Here is a 20087-nt window from a genome sequence, read left to right as displayed (position 1 = left end):
ATGGAACCAGGCTCACAGACTAGCAGCAGCAGCACAGCTGTCCAAGCATTACGGACATTCACCCTGCATGGAGCATGCCTGCATGCACGGTCAGTGCACTGCACTGTTACAAACATCATTGTACATGCGTTTGGTCAACCAACTCAGCTCCGCTTTCCATACACCATGACGCAGAGAAACTGATCAAACCTTACATTATTAATAACTATATACTCGTTGTTTAATAACTACTTGTTGTTGCCTATGAGTCTTAATACAATTCAGTAGTTTACCTTGAATACTGTACACTTTAGTAACTTTTGGTGGGGCACACAGTCAAAAGCCTCGCTAAAATCAAGGTGGACCACATCAATTGGTGTAGTGCATCAGTTCAATCATTCATCAGTAATTGTGTTGTTGTACAAGATCATTCAGCTAGCCATATTGTTCATAGGGAAGGAGGCAGTTGGCAGTGTTGGGCAAGTTACTTGTTAAAGTAACTAGTTACATATTACTTGCAGCTGAACTATTTAGTTACAGTTACATATTACCCATAAAATAAAGTAACTGTAATAATATTACATATTATATTACTTTGTGTCCACAGCCTTAAGCTGTCACGTGTGAAACTACCACCTTATCACGTGACACGATTGCGTCGTTGCACAATGTGCAAATCTTGATTATAAGTAAGAAGCTGGTGAATAAGCCTCATTCAGTAGGCTTCATTACTTCGTTGTGGCTAGGCGTTACTCAGTGGATTACTAACGAGATCAGTAACTTCGTTACTTGTAGTAATAATATTACGTTCGTTACAGTAACTATATTACTTAGGTAGCGCGTTACATTTGTAAGTAAGTAACTTGAGTTGTTTTTATAGCGTATTTCGTTATATTACTTAGTTACCACAAAAGTAATAATATTACGTAACGCGTTACTTTTGTAACGCGTTACTCCCAACACTGGCAGTTGGTCATAAGAAAATCAGTAATTCTATCTTTTACAAATTAAAGCTTTACGAAAAGCAGATGTTAGTTTGGTTGTTGAGTCGGATGTTGACAATTCCCTTTTCTTTAAAAACAGGGGTAACATGAGCTATTTTCCATTCTTTAGTGAATAAAATGCATAAGGCTACAGTCAGTTATTGAGCTGATTCCAAGGGCAGGTGCATGAGGGCTGAAGGACCCCCCTCCAAAATTTTACTGTGTGCTAACTAGAAAGATAGTAGAAGCTACAATACAGATTCAATTAAATCATACATGCATAATGAAAAGCCATTGAAAAGAGTGCAAAGAGAAGAGCTAACCTATTCTAGGAATCAACAAGAAGGGCTCAAATTTATAGCGGTAAAATTGCTAGTGAGCTGTTAAACATCGAAATACTCTAATAAAATAGTCAACTGGTCTAATAAACATCCATCAAAAAAATATTAATCTCTTGAACTTTAATTTTAACTCAAGCCATACTGCATGCAGCATTTAATTATGCTGTGCCCTTATATGAAAGCTAGTTACTGCTGCTAGAAAATAATAGTTAAAGTGGCTCACAATATTATTCAGTAAGTTCATTCAAATAATTTAACAGATAGCTACATTTGCAAACCAATATTTTCCTATGAGGGAATACCCCCAGATTAATTAAGTGTGCTCTGTATGATGTGTTTGCTTTGTACGCTGTACTACATATATAATAATAATAATTGCCACATTGTTTAGCTCCCTTAGTTTATTATCACCACCGTACCCCCCCACCCTTGGGAGGTCGTGGAGTCCTTTATGACAAACTATGATTCATGTTTTTAGCATGGGAGTGTACTATCCCATAATTTGGATGTTATCATTCCTAGAAGTACACCCCCAGGAAATTGACTGATTTTATAAAGCTCTGAGAAACATTTAGAATACCTATATAATACACATATAGTTACTGTATAGCCTCAATATCATTTCGCAGGGAAGATTTTTTTTGTTCAATTTGTAGTTTACCAGCAAAAACTTCATTTTGAAATATTTAGACATCCATAATACATTTTTGGGAGTATTGGCAAAAAAAATTAAATTAGGTAACATTGCTCAACCTTGAAAATATTTAGGCCTACAACAGTGACTGTTCTATTGGAGAAATCTTAAGGCATTAACCAATAAAAGTGTGTGGGTGGTGGTGGGTGGACCCCTCATTTTTTACCAACTATGTGCCCTTCTCAAATGACAAAGGAGATCACAAAAAAAAATCACATTTGAGGAAAGTTTTAACCCAACCAGAGATATGCAAAATAACAACTGACAAAATAAATGTTCAAAGGTGGTCAAAAGAATGACTTTTCAAAAAATGATGTACAAAAAGTAATTACATTATATACATATACACACATGAATTGGTAAATTGTACAAGTGAATATCATTAGCATAAACGAATTTTAAAAAGCACATAGCAATAAATCATTTTAAGTGGACGGAATTATCGTCAATGTCACTTCACCATGAACTTTCTTTAAAGTCTCTAGGGCATACTGGTACGACACTCCTTGCATGTTAATCCCATTAACTGCAATCAACTGGTCACCACTCTGTAGTCGACCATCCTTGTCAGCCACACCATCCTTGGCTATGTTGTTGATGTAGATCGGTACCTCATTTCCACCGGCTATTGCAAAACCTAAACCACTAGACCCCTTGTGTAGTTTAATCCTGTAATGATGAAGAATATACACATAATATGTAGTCAGCTAAATCATGTGTGTTAGTTAAGGAAATAAGACAGGAATTGGCAAGGAGGAGAATAATACAACATAAGGTAAAGCAGAGTGCAGTGACAAATATAACATTTTGTAGTTGACCCACCACAATGTCCTACAATGTGTAGTTTTGAACAGACATGGTAGAACATGGCAGGACACTTTAGTTGTAACTATATTAGCAGTCAAAACCATAAACCAAATAGGTAAACTAAGGCTCCTTTGATGGCTAGGACATTATGGCTGACCAAACTTCATGGTCTGACATTGATGCTATTTGTACAGCAAATGTCCAGTGATTGACCGTTATATTTATCACTGGAGTGTAGCATCAGTATACTAATATAAAGTGACTGTATACACACTACAGGCAGAATACACATATATTACAGACTCACTCTTTATGTACTGATGAATCTTGTGAAGTAGTATATACATGTGGATCACCAGAGCCCATGTGATGCTGCTGTACAGAAGGATATGGCGGAGGATTACGAGACATTTGAGGAGACAATCGTACTGGAGGTGAGGAGGAGTGGTACCGTAATGGATATGTGTCATGATGATAGGATAGGTCGGAATTGTAATGATTTACTATAAAAGACAAGAAATTGAAATTAACTACAATTACTATACAAGCGATTGTTAACAATACGTTTTGGGAGCTGTGTATGCTACAGAGATTTCCCTAATTGTTTCCCATCAAAATCATAATACATCTCTATGTACTGAAGAGTACGCACGCACCACACACACACACGCACGCACCACACACACACACGCACCACACACACACGCACCGCACCACACCACACCACACCACACCACACACCAGAGGATGATGACACTTTCAGTGATGATGAACTCCTGTTAGGTTCCATGTTGTCATCATTATTATAGCCAGGATAACTTGGTGGACTCTTCTGAGGATGATGGACTTCCACAGGTGGACCAATTGACAGAGGGAACTTGCTGAGATCTGGTGACCTGTCCTTCACAGGTGACATGCCGACTGCATGGCCAACAGTAAGGGAAACCTTTCCTTTACAACTCTGAAGGGAAACAATACAAATGTAAAAACCAACTATTTATGTACAGTGAAATAATCTCAGTTATATAAACACCTTAGTTCCTACATTAGTCAGTTCCTACATTAGTCAGTTCGCATTCACCTGAGCCCCTGTCAAACACAGTAACACTAAAGTAAACAGGTGTTCACTCCCAATTGTTCAGTACTGGAACAAGCATGTTTTCATGCTGTAAACATATTTGTGCCCTGGAATTGTCCATACTAAATGTATGGGATATCATAACTTACTTGTTCTTGCCTGTATCAAAGTGCTTTATTAGCTCTTATCCATATTAAAGTGCTTTTTTGATTAACAGATGTTTGAAGAACTGGGCAGCTAGCCCATGTAACAAGAGTTATTAACAAGAAACGAGGGCTCAGGTAGAGGTAAACGTGAACTGACCATAGTTAGTCAAAAGTATAAGTGAAATTGTTTGGATAACTGAAGCCCATTGATTAGTGTACAAAGCTTTGTTCAATTACTCTAATAGAACAATCATTTACTCTAATAGAGTGACTAATGACTAAATATTCTAATAGAACAGTCACTTCTGGAGTTAATACCCTGAAGAAGATACTGACCATCAGGGCACTTGCCACTTTGTACTTAGAACCCTGAAGTCAGTACTTTAACATGGTCCAAGGGTTCCCAGTATGGAGGTGTTCAACAGTACAGTTGTACAAGGGACAAAGTTCTGTACACATAGTGACTGCAACATCAGTATTTTGTACCTGTAAGGTGGCAGCTACCAGGTCTTGCTGAGACATGGACACATCTTGTCCATTGATGGCTAATATTTTATCTCCAGAACGAATCCTGCCATCTTTACGAGCAGTTCCTTTAACAACCTAATATGAAGTAATCAGTTTAAACAAAGCAATATATTGACCACATACAAAATGCAGTAGTGCTTGAAAGCCATCAAATGTACATCTTTAAACAACCAACCAATATCACACATGCACTGGTACATACATACAACTTATAAGAGGACTCACCACTTCATCCACAAATACACCATCACGATCTCTATAAAAAAAAACACCTTGTGTCAATTCCTTACTACACAGTAACACATACAAACTGTATACATCACACACAAACTTTTGTGTAATAAATAATTTTCATACTTTTAATTCACAAAATTCCAGAAGACATTTCCTGCCTCTACAGTACCACAATCAAAAGTGATACAAGTACCATCAAACATCATGATGGCTTTTCTTTCTGTGAAGCTATCATCAGATTCATCACTTGTAAAAATTCATTTCTTAAAAGCTTCTTCCTAATATTTGCACTACTCCACTGGGCAAATATGTTTACTAATTTTCAGGTTATAGATTGAGAAAGAAATTACATACTTTGTGAGGCATCTTTTACCACAGGAAAAAGCTGTTCATTATTGTGATAAAATTCTAACCAAAAGAAAGCATGATGCTCTACACTTATCCTCAGCTTCACCTCGGACTTATGTCAATAACTACTCCTAATATCAACACACATCCCAGTAGTACTACTGCCCAGCTCATGGTAGTCAATTCATTACTTACTCTCTTGATCCAATGATCAGACCTAGTCCAGCATTGTCAGGCTTTACTATCTCGATCACCTCCACCTCCATACAAGGAGAATGAAGACCTACAAATGGAACAATACAGGTCACATGAGCACAGTTTTACATATGTAGGTCAAACACAGAGGAATAGTTATCAGAACCAAATAAACCATCTCAATAGTTTATTGACACACTACTCTACTGGTGATAACACACTACACTTCTGGTGAGAACATACTATGCTACTGGTGATAACACACTACACTTTTGGTGAGAACATACTGTGATAACACACTACACTTCTGGTGAGAACACACTACACTACTGGTGATAACACACTACGCTACTGGTAATAACACACTTTCACTAAATGACAGATTTCCCTCAGAAGCAACTGACACCTTCCTCTGGATAAACAGTTTGATCACTGGACCACTGTTCCATAGTGTCTGCATTGCCTGCAAGTGAGTGGAGTGCTTCAGATGCTGAGAGTCCACCTGTGGACAATAACAAGGAGTGACACCTGCACAATTAAGATCATTGTATAATAAGGTCACCTGTCTAAACTGGCCATTGAAAAAAATTTAATGCCACCAAATATGGTATTGGTAACAAAGTGACCTACATAATGTAGCCACTTGCCTAATAAGGTCACAAAATGTTGGCCCAAAGATGACCAGAATAGAATGGTTTCACAGCACAATGAATACATGTATGTCTGACATGAGCACACCTGTAGTATACGATCACCAGGTCTCAGTTGTCCATCAATGTCTGCCTGTGTGTTAGGTACAATCTCCTTGATGAGGACACCCTTGACAGTGGTGTCTGCACCACCTACCACCTTCAGACCCAGTGATCCACTTCCTTTATTGATCTCTACTTCAAACTCTTCATACTGATCAGCTACACATTAAACAATGATGTATGATAAGACATATGGTCACAGGAAATTATGCTTGTTAAAAAGACAAATCTTTTATTGACAAATATTAATAGAAAAATGTCACACGTAATTAATCCAAATTGTGTACAAAGTAACATGCCTAAGGTATGTAGCCAACTGAATGATAATGTCAGGAAACTTTTGGCCTGAAGGACAAACTGACTTCAGTATTGTCTACAATTCATAAGACACAACAGTCACATACCGACATTATCCTTAAAATCTCTATCAGGTATATCTATTGTAGGTTTCTTCTGCAGTCTTGTCATGTTGTTCTCTAATTCCTCCATACTAGACTGACGATGTGAATCTGACTTTGCCTTTGCCTTCCGTCCCAGCGATGACTTCTTTGAAGACTTCTTCCTGCCTACCACACGAGTGGAATAATCCCCTCCATCGATGGTTGAGCTCTTTCTTGAGCTACTGCCTTGTTCAGCACTAGCCTCTGATGACTTGCCGGTATCTCTTGTTGGACTGTCTTGGGAAGTTAGAGGGAGCGATGGTATTACTGGTGGTGACGTCTCCTTAGTGATGGGGGCATGGCTGGGGCTTGCATTACCGTAAGAAAACACCAACGAGGCCGATCCTTTACTCTTAGTCTGTTGCAGTAAGTGTAATGCCTTTACAAAATGGAAGAAGCATATAATATACTGAGCAACCATGTATAACAAGACAAGTTGCTATATTCTGACAAAAACTTATAAGCACATATCTGACATTAGAGGGTTAAAAATCCAATGCATAAACTTCTAAGCTACAATAATATTTCACAACAAAAACTACAAATGAATATTTGATTTTCCAAACCTGTAGAAAGTGTTAGTATTTGATGTGCAGTGTGTATATATCGACATGCATTTTGTATTACTTTAATATGGACAAAAGGGTTTTCCCCCAATTTAACAATCTGACACATTTACACACAGATAAAGGAATAGTTACCACATTAATTACTCACCACATTATAAGGTTTCCCAACCACAGATTCGCCATCTACTAACAACAAGATGTCGCCAACTTGTAGTCGTCCATCCCTGTATGCTGGACCACCCACTACAATATCCTTCACCATGACGACCATCTTCTTGTTCACCTCTTCCTCCAGAACACTAAATCCTAAACCTTGTTCTCTGTCCTGGGGTGGGGTAGAATAGAGAATGACACATGACACAATGATTGGTCAGGACATTAGAGGAATAAAGATCGCTGAAAAAAGTAAAGAAACAGGAGTCAAACAAGCCAGCATGTTAAACACACAGAGATCTCTATTAGGACTCACATATGGTAGAAACTAAGGGAAAAACAGTAGTTTATCCATAAATTAGGGGCAGATAAGTACTGAGAATGTTTCTGTATAAATGTTTATTTGAGTCCAAATAGAAAATCTCTGTGTGTTTAACATGCTGGCTTGTTTGACTCTTGTTTCTTTACTTTTTTCAGCGATCTCTATTCCCATGCTTTAATTTTTGACACTCGTTTGTTTACTTTTTATTTATGGATAGCTAAGATGTGCTGGTGGTGCTTACACAGTACTAAACATGTTATATCAAAGTCAGTCATTATGTACAGTAGCTGCTAAGTAGTCAGTTAATATTATCAGAGTTAGCAAACACCAGTGTATTGTTTCCATACTATTGAATGTACTTTGTACTATACAGCTTTGACATATCCATCTATAGGCAGTGTATAGCATGCTGTGGTCAACAATAGTATGGCTGATTTATCATAGGCATGCACACTTGTGTAGCTATGTGATCACAGTAAGTCAAGTACGCAGTGTACGTTGTTGCTCTGGTATGAACTTAATATACTGTGGTTAAATATAGGTAATGATATAGGGCTTCCAAATAAACGTGTTAACATGAATAGATTGGATACTTATTAACACAATTAACACTACCCCTTGCAGAGACTAACTCAGAAGACCAATGGCAAAGTGAACCTACAAGAAGCAAATTTGGGTGTTATCATTGTAATGTGCATTTAAAAATAGGTCGTGAATGTGTTTGAAGAAAGACACAGGAAGGAAAGTTATGTAGTTTTTATCCGCAAAAAGTACTCACATTTTGCTCTAGCCCTGTGAAAAAAAATGATATAGATGAACAAAATGGCATATTTCAGAAATTTTAAAAAGTACTTTTATTCACTCCTTTTGACTTTATATTTCCAAACTTCTTCCAAATTAACTTCTAAGGCTTCTGTTGTGGTTGGGGGAACTTCCTAAAGTAGTGTTTAGGTGTGTGTTCTATTAGGGTTTTGGCCAAAAACATAGGCGATCTCTATTATGAACCACTACCGTGGTTCATGATAAGAAATGTGGTCGAGATTACATCATAAATAGTAATGAATAAATAAACAATGTTTGAGAAACTATGAGGCCTAGAGACATAAACTAACCTCGGATAGATTCGCCTGTGAACGAAGGCACAACTATATAATAATTACGCCCGTTCGTACTTGTTATGGCAGACGTTTTGTGTTTGTCACTGACCATAAGCCATTGGTGACATTATTTGGGCCTAAAAAGGCTATTCCTCCATTAGCAGCAGCTAGGTTACCAAGATGGGCCATAATTTTATCCACATACTCATATGATACAGAGTACAAGCCGACCAGCCAACATGCTAATGCAGACAGTTTGTCCCGCCTTCCTTTGAAGGTTACTGAACGGACAGTGGACAAAACAGCAGTCTTCAACATTGCCCGAGTAGAGGCCATGCCTGTAATGGCATTACAAGTAGCTGCTGCCATTAAGACAGACCAACTATTGCGCCAAGTGTTTTGTTATACCCAGATTGGGTGGCCAAGAAAAGTGGACATTGCACTCTTGCCATACTGGAATCGCCGCACAGAATTGGCTATTGAAGGTTGTTCGCTATGGGAGGATTAGAGTAGTGGTACCACAGAAGTTACAAGACAACATCCTAAAGGAACTGCATAGAGATCATCCAGGAATGGTACGAATGAAGGCAATCGCCCGTAGTTATTTATGGTGGGAAGGACTGGATGGAGACATAGAATCTTTGGTTAGATATTGCCAAGCATATCAGTCAGTAAGGAATGTGTAACCCCCCGCCCCACTCCATCCTTGGCTGTGGCCAACCAAGCCATGGCAACACATACATGTAAATTCTGAGAGGCCCTTCCAGGGGAGAATGTATTTTCTAGTAACAGATGCGTACTCTAAATGGCCTGACAATATAGAGATGATAACTACTACAGCAAACAAAATGGTAGAAAAGAAAACTGTGTGCATCATATGGGTTGCCCGAACAGATTGTCATTGATAATGGGCCCCAATTTGTAACTGAAGAATTTGCCACATTCACTAAGATGAATGGTATCAAACACACTGAAACCAGATTTGAATAGATCTGTCAGTTTAGAACAAGCCAAGCAGAAGAATTATCATGATTGTAGCTGCAACACCCGTTATTATGAGGTGGGCCAGAATGTGCAAGCATGAAGTGGACCACGTTGGGTTGCCGGGGTAGTTGTAAGGAGTCTAGGTTCTTAATTCAAGTTACTTCAGGTGTGTTCTGGAGGCGTCATGTAGATCATTTACACTCTGCCGTAGGTAGCCCTGTAGAGCCTAGATCGCATACTGTGCCCTTGTCACCTGATTTGTCTGATACAGACCAGACAGATTATCCCTCATGTAGTGATACAGAAACTCCTGAACAGTTACAGTACCTCTCGTTGCACCAGGGCAACCTTTGACGTTACCCTATCAGAGAAAACCGACAACCGCCATCCAGATATACTGATTAATGGACAATTTGTTATTGTAATATGGATATCTGATTATAAGCTATGCATGCACATTTTGTTGTTGTGTTAGTTGTACTTTAGGGTGGAGGTGTAATATAGTACTTTCTAATATCATGTATTATACTTATTGACATGTAATTGTATGCATGCGCATGCAGACTCACAATGGCGTTTGTTGTGTGTTGAACTAATGCAGTAATATCTGCCGATTCCAACGTTAATCCGGTCACTCGTACATTACAGAAGGCACAACCGTATAATAATTACGCCTGTTCGTGTTGATGACTTAATGTATGTGCAATTCTATATAATACCCAGTACCACACTCATGCTTTAACTTCAGAATTCACAGAAGATTAGCAAACGTTCATGAGTGATTGCAGGAGAGCCAGAGGCCACCTTACAAGTAAACAACAAGATTACAAGCATTTGCAACTGTATATTAGTCCAGCATATTCGCTCCAGGAATCAGTGCCAGAACAACCAGCTGATACTATGAGGAGAAAGTGATAAAAAGCAGAGGTGAGGCAAGGTAGTGTTCATAGAAAGAAGTTTGCTCAGAAGAAAATTCTGGAGACTATGATGAGGAAGGAGATGACAAGGATGTGTACGTAGAACAGTTTGTTCAGATTAAAGAGAATGCCGAAAATTGGAAGAAGTTCACTACAAGTAAGAGCTCTAAGGGCAGGGAGTTAAACACAAGAAAGTAGCAGGCAGGCTATATGGTTCTGTCCACTTGCATCAGACACCACCATCTGAATACATGATAACACAGTCAACGTTTCAACCCATCAGCTCCAACTGCATCCCATCAAGAAAGAAAGCAGCAATTGCCAGCAATGACCACCAAGCATTTGACAGATGTGATAATCAGCAGTGGTTCTAGCAGTGATGACCATCCATACAGTGCTATCAGTGAAGATGATGAGAATGCCAATAATTGTATGCTGAAGCAATGTCTCAATCAAAGAAGGCCAGATTGAATTGAATTATTGAACTAAAAAGTATTGGAACTGAATTATTGGATTAGAGAATACGGACATGATAACCTGGAAAACACGGAACACTAACCTATATATAGATTGACCTATATATACATTGACTCATATTATAATTTTAGTTATCCTGGTCATTGATTTTGTATCAGTTGTGTTTATAACTATTGATTTATAAGTGAATACAATCAAATACGGGTATCCCTTATCTATGTGACAAGCATAACCCAGCGTCTGGCTTAGCATCTGAGCATCTGGTGTACGGCACGGAGGCTTTCTTCTTAGGTCGGCTGGTCTAATTAAGACACATCACATTGTGGCGAGGAGATGCCTACTGTTGAGTGTCCAATTGAAGGCTGTGAATACCGGACTCCAGATGTAGATTTGGTGGTGGCTGCGACACTTATCACAACTCACTAAACGATTCATGCCGTAACCCATTCCGTTCCACCTGTGGTAGGGCATATGCTTTTAGCATGGCTGAACACATGCTTCCATTCAGAGATATACTCAAGCCAGCCACATCTTTTCACTGGGATGACAGTCTTTTTGCAGAGGTTATCAATGGAGTGAGGATTTTTGATAAAACTAAGCCAACATGCCTTGCAACAGATTGGTCTCGACATGGCATAGGCTTTTGGCTCTTTCAAAAACATTGTTCATGTCCATCAACTGACCTTTTCTGTTGCCATCACAGATGGAAGATCACTTTACTGGGCAGTAGATTTACCCACCTTGCTGAATCCCAATATGCATCTATTGAAGGTGAAGCTCTGGCTGTGGCTGATGCTCTCAACAAGGCATGCTCAATACAATATTGCGGTCCATTCACTGCTGGAGAAACTGTATGTGATTCTTACTGTGTATGGTCTTGGCTGAAACAATAAATGCACAATCACTGACTGTTTTAAACTTTCAAGTATATACTTGTCAAAGTCCATGCATGTCTTGTGACAGGTAGCTAGCTCAGTATCATAACATCTGGTGTGTTGTAATTCATGAACACTTCATGAGGATGATAATGTGACGACAATTACTAAGAGACTAGAGTCCTGACACATGTAGTAAGACAAATTAGACAACAACTGCTCAATATTAGGAATGTGTGTAATGTATAGTCTTGTCCACAGCCAAGAGCAGTCAGGTGAATACTCTAATAATGCAGTCAAGTGTGTCTGGTAACAATGCTTACACTGAACTTGACAGCCACTAATTGTAAATTGCTCTACATATCTACAACAATTATCATTATCAATAAACAAATCCATTACTGGATTAATAAAAAGTACAAACACTAGGATGAATAAAAAAATAAAAATTACTGAAAAAAGCCATGAAACAAGAAGGGATCGCTGGGATGGTAATGCAAACCACTTTGACTGTCTTCTAAATTTTGTATATGCTCTGTCATTTTGAGATGAGTCAAAATAGGAATTTGCATTACCACTCCAGCGATCCCTATTCTCCTTTTAAAGTTTTAATTTTTTTTATTCATCTAGTCATAACAACATTAATAACTCACTCTAGTTAGGTTAATAATCTTAGTACCAGGTAATGCAGGCATATCAGTGTGGGCACGGCTGCTGGGAGTGACATCATCATCGTCATCATCAAAGTGGGTGGGGCTGGTGAACATGTGATCCAGTCCAGACTGTTCCATGCTCATTTGAGCCCCACGAGGAATCTGCAAGTGTAGCCCCATCAAGTGAGCCATCGGTCTGAGTGAATCAATAAGAATACACAATTGTTATTGCTGTATAGCTAGTTTTGGGTTAGTCACTATCCAACTAGGGTCAGGCTAAAGCTTGTAAGTACAGGGAGTAAGAATATTTCAGATCAGAAAAAATCCCAAACACGGTGGTAAGGTGATCCTCACTTGCATAACTTATAGTCTAGTACCCTAAAGAGTCAATCAGCTCAGGACACTAGAATTCACCTTATATTCGAACTAGTTAGCAATTTGGACTCCAATGCTCTCATTCAATGACACATTTTATCTAAAATACGTTTAAAAATGTTAGCTTAAGGTGAAAATAGTTACCAGATCTAATCTCAAAATTCTAATACACAATTTTCAAAAATTTCCATGCCCCAGACCCCCCCCTAGATTTAAGTATGCATTCAACAAAAATTGGAACCCTCTCACCAAAACTCTGGAGCTGTCCCTGTATATCCCATCCACATACATACCTGACCAACACAAGATGGATGGTGGTGGAAGGTCTCTTCAATAAGGATACAACTTCCTCTTGCTTCATGTCCATCACTAAGACGTCGTCAACTTGTAGGATCTCATCACCCGGTTTGATCTTACCGGAGCAGTCAGCCACACCCCCTGGCTGCACAACAGTGATGATGACTCCTTTAGTCATTGAGTGCTGGTTGGGAACAAGGTTCATACCTGGAATAGAAACAGGTTATGATAGGCAACAACAATATCAGTAGAAAGCCTTGGCAGAGGTTTTCTGTTCAGTACAGGAGAATGGAAATGGTCTAAAACCTAAAAAATCACTCATTAACACATGAGAATTAATGAGGAGTGACCAGGTATTTCTAATTTTCTCTGTACAACTGCTGATGTGCATACCAGTAGGATGTTCAACATATTATGATATATGGATGATATGGATGCTATCACATACACACCTAGGCTGCTCTTTCCATCTCGTTGTAGGGTCACTTCAAACAGGTGTCCTTCTGCATCAGGGAAGGCCTTTCTCAATCTTGGGTCCTCTTCTTCTTCAATATACCATGAGTGAATTGCTCCACGTCTGCCATCATTTACAGCACCAGGTGAACCCCCTTTCTTAGTCGCTCTCTGCTGGGAACCACGGTTACGCATCCTCAGATGAGAGTAGCAGCTCTGTACAAGCAGCTTCACAGGACTAGCTGCAGCTTGTATTATTTCAACTGCCTCTTGTTCTGTACATTGAAGTAAGCTCTTGCCACTTACCTACACATGAAGTACAGCATGCAATATTGTTATTATTACAGCTTAACAGTGACCAGTACTGAAGGTCTACAGCAACTTGTACTGCAGTCTTTGAATTACCTAACCTAATGTACAGATATTGGAGACAACTGTAAACCAGCTAATAGGGTGAAACAGAAAATGGGCCACAGAAAGGAAAAAATCCTTCCAGCCCCAGGATTCGATTGTGACCGTCTAGTTAATATTCCACGACCCTCTAACTGCATACCTCTACCAACACAACTTTCTAAAATGAATATGTAGCTACCTCTTCAATTCAAAGATTCAGGATCTACTGTAACATGCTGTACTGCATACCTCTAGTATTTTATCCCCTGGCTTGAGTTTCCCTTTGACAGGTGGAGTAATGGTGTTAACGTATACACCACCCACAGTTTCATCTCTCCTCTTCTCTGCTTCATGACTACCCACGATGCTAATCCCCAAGGAACCGTTAGTATCTTTAGTGAGCTCAACCTCATACACACTGGGTCCTCCATCCAGCTTACCACTGCTACCGTCTTCTATGCTTCCATCACTCTTCATTGCAGTATGGTTACCAGTTGGTGGCTATAGAAGGACAATCAGCTCACCTTAGTTAAAGGACATGAAATCTCAAAAATACACACACAAAGTTATGAATTCATAGTAGACGCATTGGGTTGAAATGGACATTCAGTGTGCAATGCTTAGAATTCCCAAGCCTACACAAATCTCAAAGCAAATTGAAGCTAGTCATACATTTATAGATGTCTTGAAAACTGTGGATGACAAATCACATACATGGAGTAAGGAACCTATTGATGTGGGCACTCAAGGACATCTACATAAGGTCCCAAAATATCCCTTACTACATACTGGAACTATAAGTTGGTCCACACATTACACAGGCTCCATTGTGCATTACTACACACAACACATTACCATATATTGAGGTGACTTGCTGAAATAACTTGAACCAGAAAACCTCCTAATTGCTCCACTGCTCATGTTCCTCAACACCTTACTATTACTAACCATCTCTGAAGAATTTGACTTCATGTGCAGGTCACCACCAGAGCGACTCTTAGAATCAGTCTTGTTCAACAACGGGCTGTACTGTCCTTGAACTGGCTGTCCTCGGACTGTCATTGAGGGACTCCTGCTGGTATTGCTGACTGCTCCAGTGGCTGGATCTCGTTGGTGAGGCCTTGTGGGCACTAGAGACGATGAAGACGTCTTACCAATACTATCACTAGCAGAATGTTGATGTGGTATGGGGGATGATGTTGTAATTGGTGACTGTGACCGACTCTGCCTATGTACTGATGTGCGGACATAAGATTCATATGAAGGAGGGGGTTTCTGCTGCTGGCTAAATGAATCAGACAGTGAAGATATATGTGTTGTAGCAGTAGCAGCAGACATCTGGTAGTTGCTATTGTTAGTTTGCAGTACACCAGGCACTGACTGCATCATACCACTAGAACTAGCTCCTGTATTGTCAAGATGTACAGGACTGTGCTGACTAAGATGTTGTGGTGAGTAGTGCATTTCACTCATGTAATACACCTGTTGTTGTTGATGTGGTTGTACCTCCCTAGATGGCTCCATGGGATAGATAGGGGGTCCGGCATTAGCTACTTGCTGCTGTGGCTCACTATATCTCATGGAGTGGTGAGATTCTAGTTGATATCCAGGAGCATGGTAAGGAGATTGCTGTTGTTGTACTTCGGTGGTCATTCTAATTGGTGAATTGCGTGGGTAGCTTGGAGGGGCGGGGCTTAGATGTAATTGCTGCTGCTGTGGTGGTGGTGGCTGTGAAAGGTGCGGCTGGTCCATTGCAAGGTACCCAGTTGGGACAACACCAGTACTTGCTACAGGTGGAGGAGCAAACAACTGTTGTCTCGGCTGCTGTTGCTGTTGTAACTGCTGAAGATGCTTATCACCATGTGACGTTTTTCTGGTCATCATATGCAGCTCATAAGAAGGCGGGAGGTGCATATTATCAACCCTTGGAGTTGTAGGGAGGGAGTAGACAGATGGCTGTACTGGTCGATAATTGGAATAAGGATTCGTTGGCTGGTAAGTGACATTAGAATCAGAGTACGGATGGTTACTAAGGTGTTGCTGCTTCTGACTCATCCCCAATGATTGGTACGACATTCTGCTGGGTGGGATTGGTCGCACCATGTCATGTGATCCAGGGTAGGCTGGCAACATTAGGGGATCAAGTGATGCCGGAAGATTGTGTGACACCTCTCGTACAGGGAGTTCCCCTGCATGTTGGTCTAACATCATTGACTGTTCCGAATAGTGGCCTTCGTACTCTAAAAGGAAAGTACACAACAAACACATACAATATGTAAGGTACAGTAGACCCTTAGTTATGCTACCCTCGTTTATCTTAAATTTTGGAATTAAGCGTTCTATTAAAATATTTTGAGTACAAGTGTATATTCTATTTGAGCATTTTCATATACCTGTATGGGCTTCAGTTATCCAAACAATTCACTTGTCTGAATACTTTTCTCATTGCCTGAGACACATTGGGGTTACAGGTTTTTGCAATTGAATTCGGCGACTTTGCAATTGAATTCGTCCCGTTTGCAATTGAATTCGTCGCTGTTGCAATTGAATTCGTCCCGTTTGCAATTGAGTTCGTCGCTGTTGCAATTGAATTCGTCCCGTTTGCAATTGAATTCGTCCCGTTTGCAATTGAATTCGTCGCTTTTGCAATTGAATTCGTCGCTTTTGCAATTGAATTCGTCGCTTTTGCAGTTAAATTCGTCCGTAACAAGAATGGCAGCTGGAGCAAACACGAAAACATGATGTAGCAGCTGCTACAAGAACTTGTTCAAGTACAACCGTAGTAAACAACTCTTTATAAGGCAATAATTCTTCCTCTACAGCCTATCCAGCAACATTCCAAACTCTACTACGCCATTCGCGATGGGTGTGGTCACTCGCGAGAAAGTTAATTAACTTGTCAGACAGCTATCAACTTCGCGTACTACCAGCTTCAATTACCTTCTAGTGTCTCAAGTGTAACTCTCCATGGCATAAATAGTTCATCTCTTAATGAACGGGTTGGTTTCTTGGAGCCGTTTGTTTATGACGAATTGTAATGCAAACGCGACGAATTCTATTGCAAAACCGACTAATCAACTGCAAAACCGACGAATTCAATTGCAAAACCAACGAATTCAATTGCAAACGGGACGAATTCAATTGCAATACCGACGAATTCAATTGCAAACGGGACGAATTCAATCGCAAAGGCGACGAATTCAATTGCAAAAACCTGTAAGATAACTGAGGGTCCACTATAGATATGTTTCCAATTGATGCACGTGTCCTTTCATTACAATACTAAGAAGCTTCAACTTCAAAGTAGCTTCAGCAAAACACATAATGACCACTTGACCAACGCACTAAATATGTACTTTACAAATGTTCAAATTGATATACCAGCATGCAACAACACGAATATTCTGCATACAATAGTTACCTATTGCATCTGGGGATGAAGGGTGTGACAATTGTAACTGTTCTGTGGATGGCTGACCAGTTGCAATGGTGGGGACATAACCCTGAGGGCATGGTATGTATGTTATTGTCACCCCAGCTGGGTTGAGAGTTGCAGACCTCAACATCGCCCTAGAGGACAAAGTGACACAATATACAACACACTTCTTAACCCCAAATACAATGGAACATAATACACTACTAGAGATTGTTCTGATTAACACAGGGATTTTAATATAAATTTTTAGGGCTATTGACAAGTATCCTGATTTCAGGAGTCTACAGTAAATGTGTGTACACTAATAAAAATGGGACCATGGACAAGTGTGCTGATTATCAAGGTGTCCTAGGTACGTAGGTGTCATGAATACATGGTGCCCACATAAAACGTCTACACAATTTCTCACTTTGCCTGACTAAGACTAATCCCCTCTAGGGACTCTCTGTTGATTGCTATGATGCAGTCACCAATTCTGATCCGTCCATCTCTTGCCACTGCTGACCCACTCAGTATATTCTTCACAACAATACTGTCCGTCTCAGCATCACATGCCAAACTCATTCCCAGACCAGTGTTGCCTTTAGCAACGACAATCATACGAGGTTGTGAAGCACTCAATGGTTGAAGTGGCTGCAATATCTGTCGTCTGTCAGCAGATGATTTAGCTGGTGATGTCTGTACTGTAGTCGTGTGCTGGAGGATATAGAAGTCAGTAAACTATCAGCAAATTAGAGATCTCTGCCTCAGTGTAATAAGGTCACCCTGCCTAAACCAGCCAACTTGAAAATAACCAAATGTGACTTGCCTATAATGTACTAACTAATACGACTTAGGTACTGTAATAAAACAGTCATTTCAATGGACTGTACCCTACAAACAACAAACATAGTACATGCAGCTAACCTGAAAACTACTGCTGGGCAGTCCATCCTGAGAAATTCCTGCAGCATTTGGCATATCAACACCAACTCTATCCAAGCTCTGTTGCTGTGCGTATGATCCACCACCAGTACTGCCATTCATGGATACTGCTCCTTCAGACACCTCATCATTTCTGCTGTACATCTCTCTGCCATCTTGGTATAAGTGAGACTCTTCACTGGAGCCTTGTGTTGGCGAATCTGTCAACTTGTCAGGTGTAACACGAGAGAATGCTGAATTCATACTCAATGATAGTGAATTTCTCACAGGTGATGCCAACTGCTGGGAAGTGTGTGTAGCAAACCTCAGAGGCTTGAATGTAGAGCTGGGTGTGGGTGAAGCAATCTTGTGCTGTTTACGTTTGTGCGGCAATGTATTAACCTTCTCTTTAACACCTTCCAGCATTTTATCATGACCATTGGGTAGTTTATCAAGCAAATCAGGCATGCTTCTTCTTAGGTGTTCAGAGAGTCCACCTTGACCAGGTAATAACGATGATTTCAGAGAAGAAGTTGATGTTACGTTTACAGTTTCCTTTAAGTCAAACAGCCTCTTGTGTGTACCAATTTGTTTGGAGCTAGTGCTGCTGTTGGGAACAGATGGGGCAGCACTGCTGGCTGTGTTATCCAAGTGATCACCAGACATCATGTGATCCAATGACATGTGGTCAACATCCTATGAAAGTGAATGTTTACAAGTAAAATGATGGGCACCACTTTAAGGGACAAACCAAATACACAATAACTATCAACTACCTATGGTCCCAAAACCAAGTATGTACTATAATAGAGCCAGACATCCCACACCCTGATATAGGGCACCAATATTTAGTCATACCGAGGTATTAACAAAGCCACAATACTATATACTGAGGCCCAATACCAAACCGTGATGCCGAAATATCCAAAATACCAAATATATTATCACAGTGGTTAATAATAAAATCAAGGAATTAGATCAAATAAACTGTGCATTTACAGAATGGGTAGCTGAGTGCAAATGTTTTTGCCAGCCATGCCATTTCTATTGAAAATTTGTCGTATAATATCCATTCAAGGGCAATACCTATATTTGGTATTATTTTTAAAATATACCAAATAAAAGTGTTTGGAAATAGCGCAGAGCCCTACCCTAATAACCAGGTCACTTGTGTATTGTGTTATTGTACGCTCATTTAGTCCCTTGAAATCAGGATACCTCTCTAATAAGAATTTCTAATGCCAGTAACAACAAATTGTGCTAAAGTCAGAATTGCTTACCATTAAAGGTTCCATTATGATCTGTTTAGCAGCATCTTTAGCTGGCACCTGAACTGGCTGTGATACCTCCTCTCTGATGACAGGGAATTCCCCACTTCCACCCCCCATGCTGCCAAAAAAGGTTTTCTCCTCCTCAAGTGCTGACAGCTTGTGTACAACAGTGATCACAACAGTGCCTCGTTCTATCGTGGTTAAAATGTCGACAACATCCGATAGGGGAAGACCTTCGACATTACGATGATTGATTGCTACTAATTTATCACCAACTTGTAACTGCCCGTTACGGTCTGCCACACCTCCGGTGACAATTGAACAAATCAGAATTACATTATTCTCATCTTTATCCTGTGAAGAGGAACACAACTGAATATAACTTTC

The 20087-nt window shown here is 39.9% G+C and overlaps 1 protein-coding gene across 2 annotated transcripts in view; it reads right to left on the bottom strand.

The window, feature by feature from the left end:
- Positions 1-2267: 2267 nt before the first annotated feature.
- The window catches only part of LOC136255409 (multiple PDZ domain protein-like), a 32199-nt gene continuing 14379 nt past the window's right edge, over positions 2268-20087 (bottom strand). Inside the window, exons 11-29 of one of the 2 annotated variants that reach the window (XM_066048162.1) lie at positions 19710-20054; positions 18433-19125; positions 17936-18222; positions 17512-17660; positions 14946-16330; positions 14340-14591; positions 13697-14003; positions 13241-13451; positions 12573-12768; positions 7243-7419; positions 6490-6904; positions 6072-6244; positions 5700-5835; positions 5334-5421; positions 4782-4812; positions 4515-4631; positions 3546-3765; positions 3112-3307; positions 2268-2666 (exon numbers count right to left, since the gene is read on the bottom strand). In XM_066048162.1, coding sequence (XP_065904234.1) covers positions 2423-2666; positions 3112-3307; positions 3546-3765; positions 4515-4631; positions 4782-4812; positions 5334-5421; positions 5700-5835; positions 6072-6244; positions 6490-6904; positions 7243-7419; positions 12573-12768; positions 13241-13451; positions 13697-14003; positions 14340-14591; positions 14946-16330; positions 17512-17660; positions 17936-18222; positions 18433-19125; positions 19710-20054 — 5622 coding nt within the window. In that variant the 3' untranslated portion in view covers positions 2268-2422. Of the gene's footprint in view, positions 2667-3111; positions 3308-3523; positions 3766-4514; positions 4632-4781; positions 4813-5333; positions 5422-5699; positions 5836-6071; positions 6245-6489; positions 6905-7242; positions 7420-12572; positions 12769-13240; positions 13452-13696; positions 14004-14339; positions 14592-14945; positions 16331-17511; positions 17661-17935; positions 18223-18432; positions 19126-19709; positions 20055-20087 lie in introns of those variants that run through there. The other variant, XM_066048163.1, reaches the window with a different exon arrangement.

This window comes from Dysidea avara, chromosome 5 (genome assembly GCF_963678975.1).
Source record: "Dysidea avara chromosome 5, odDysAvar1.4, whole genome shotgun sequence".
Classification (NCBI taxonomy): Eukaryota; Metazoa; Porifera; class Demospongiae; order Dictyoceratida; family Dysideidae; genus Dysidea; species Dysidea avara.
The sequence above is the reverse complement of the archived record's forward strand: the minus strand, read 5'-3'. Positions and strand labels throughout refer to the sequence as shown.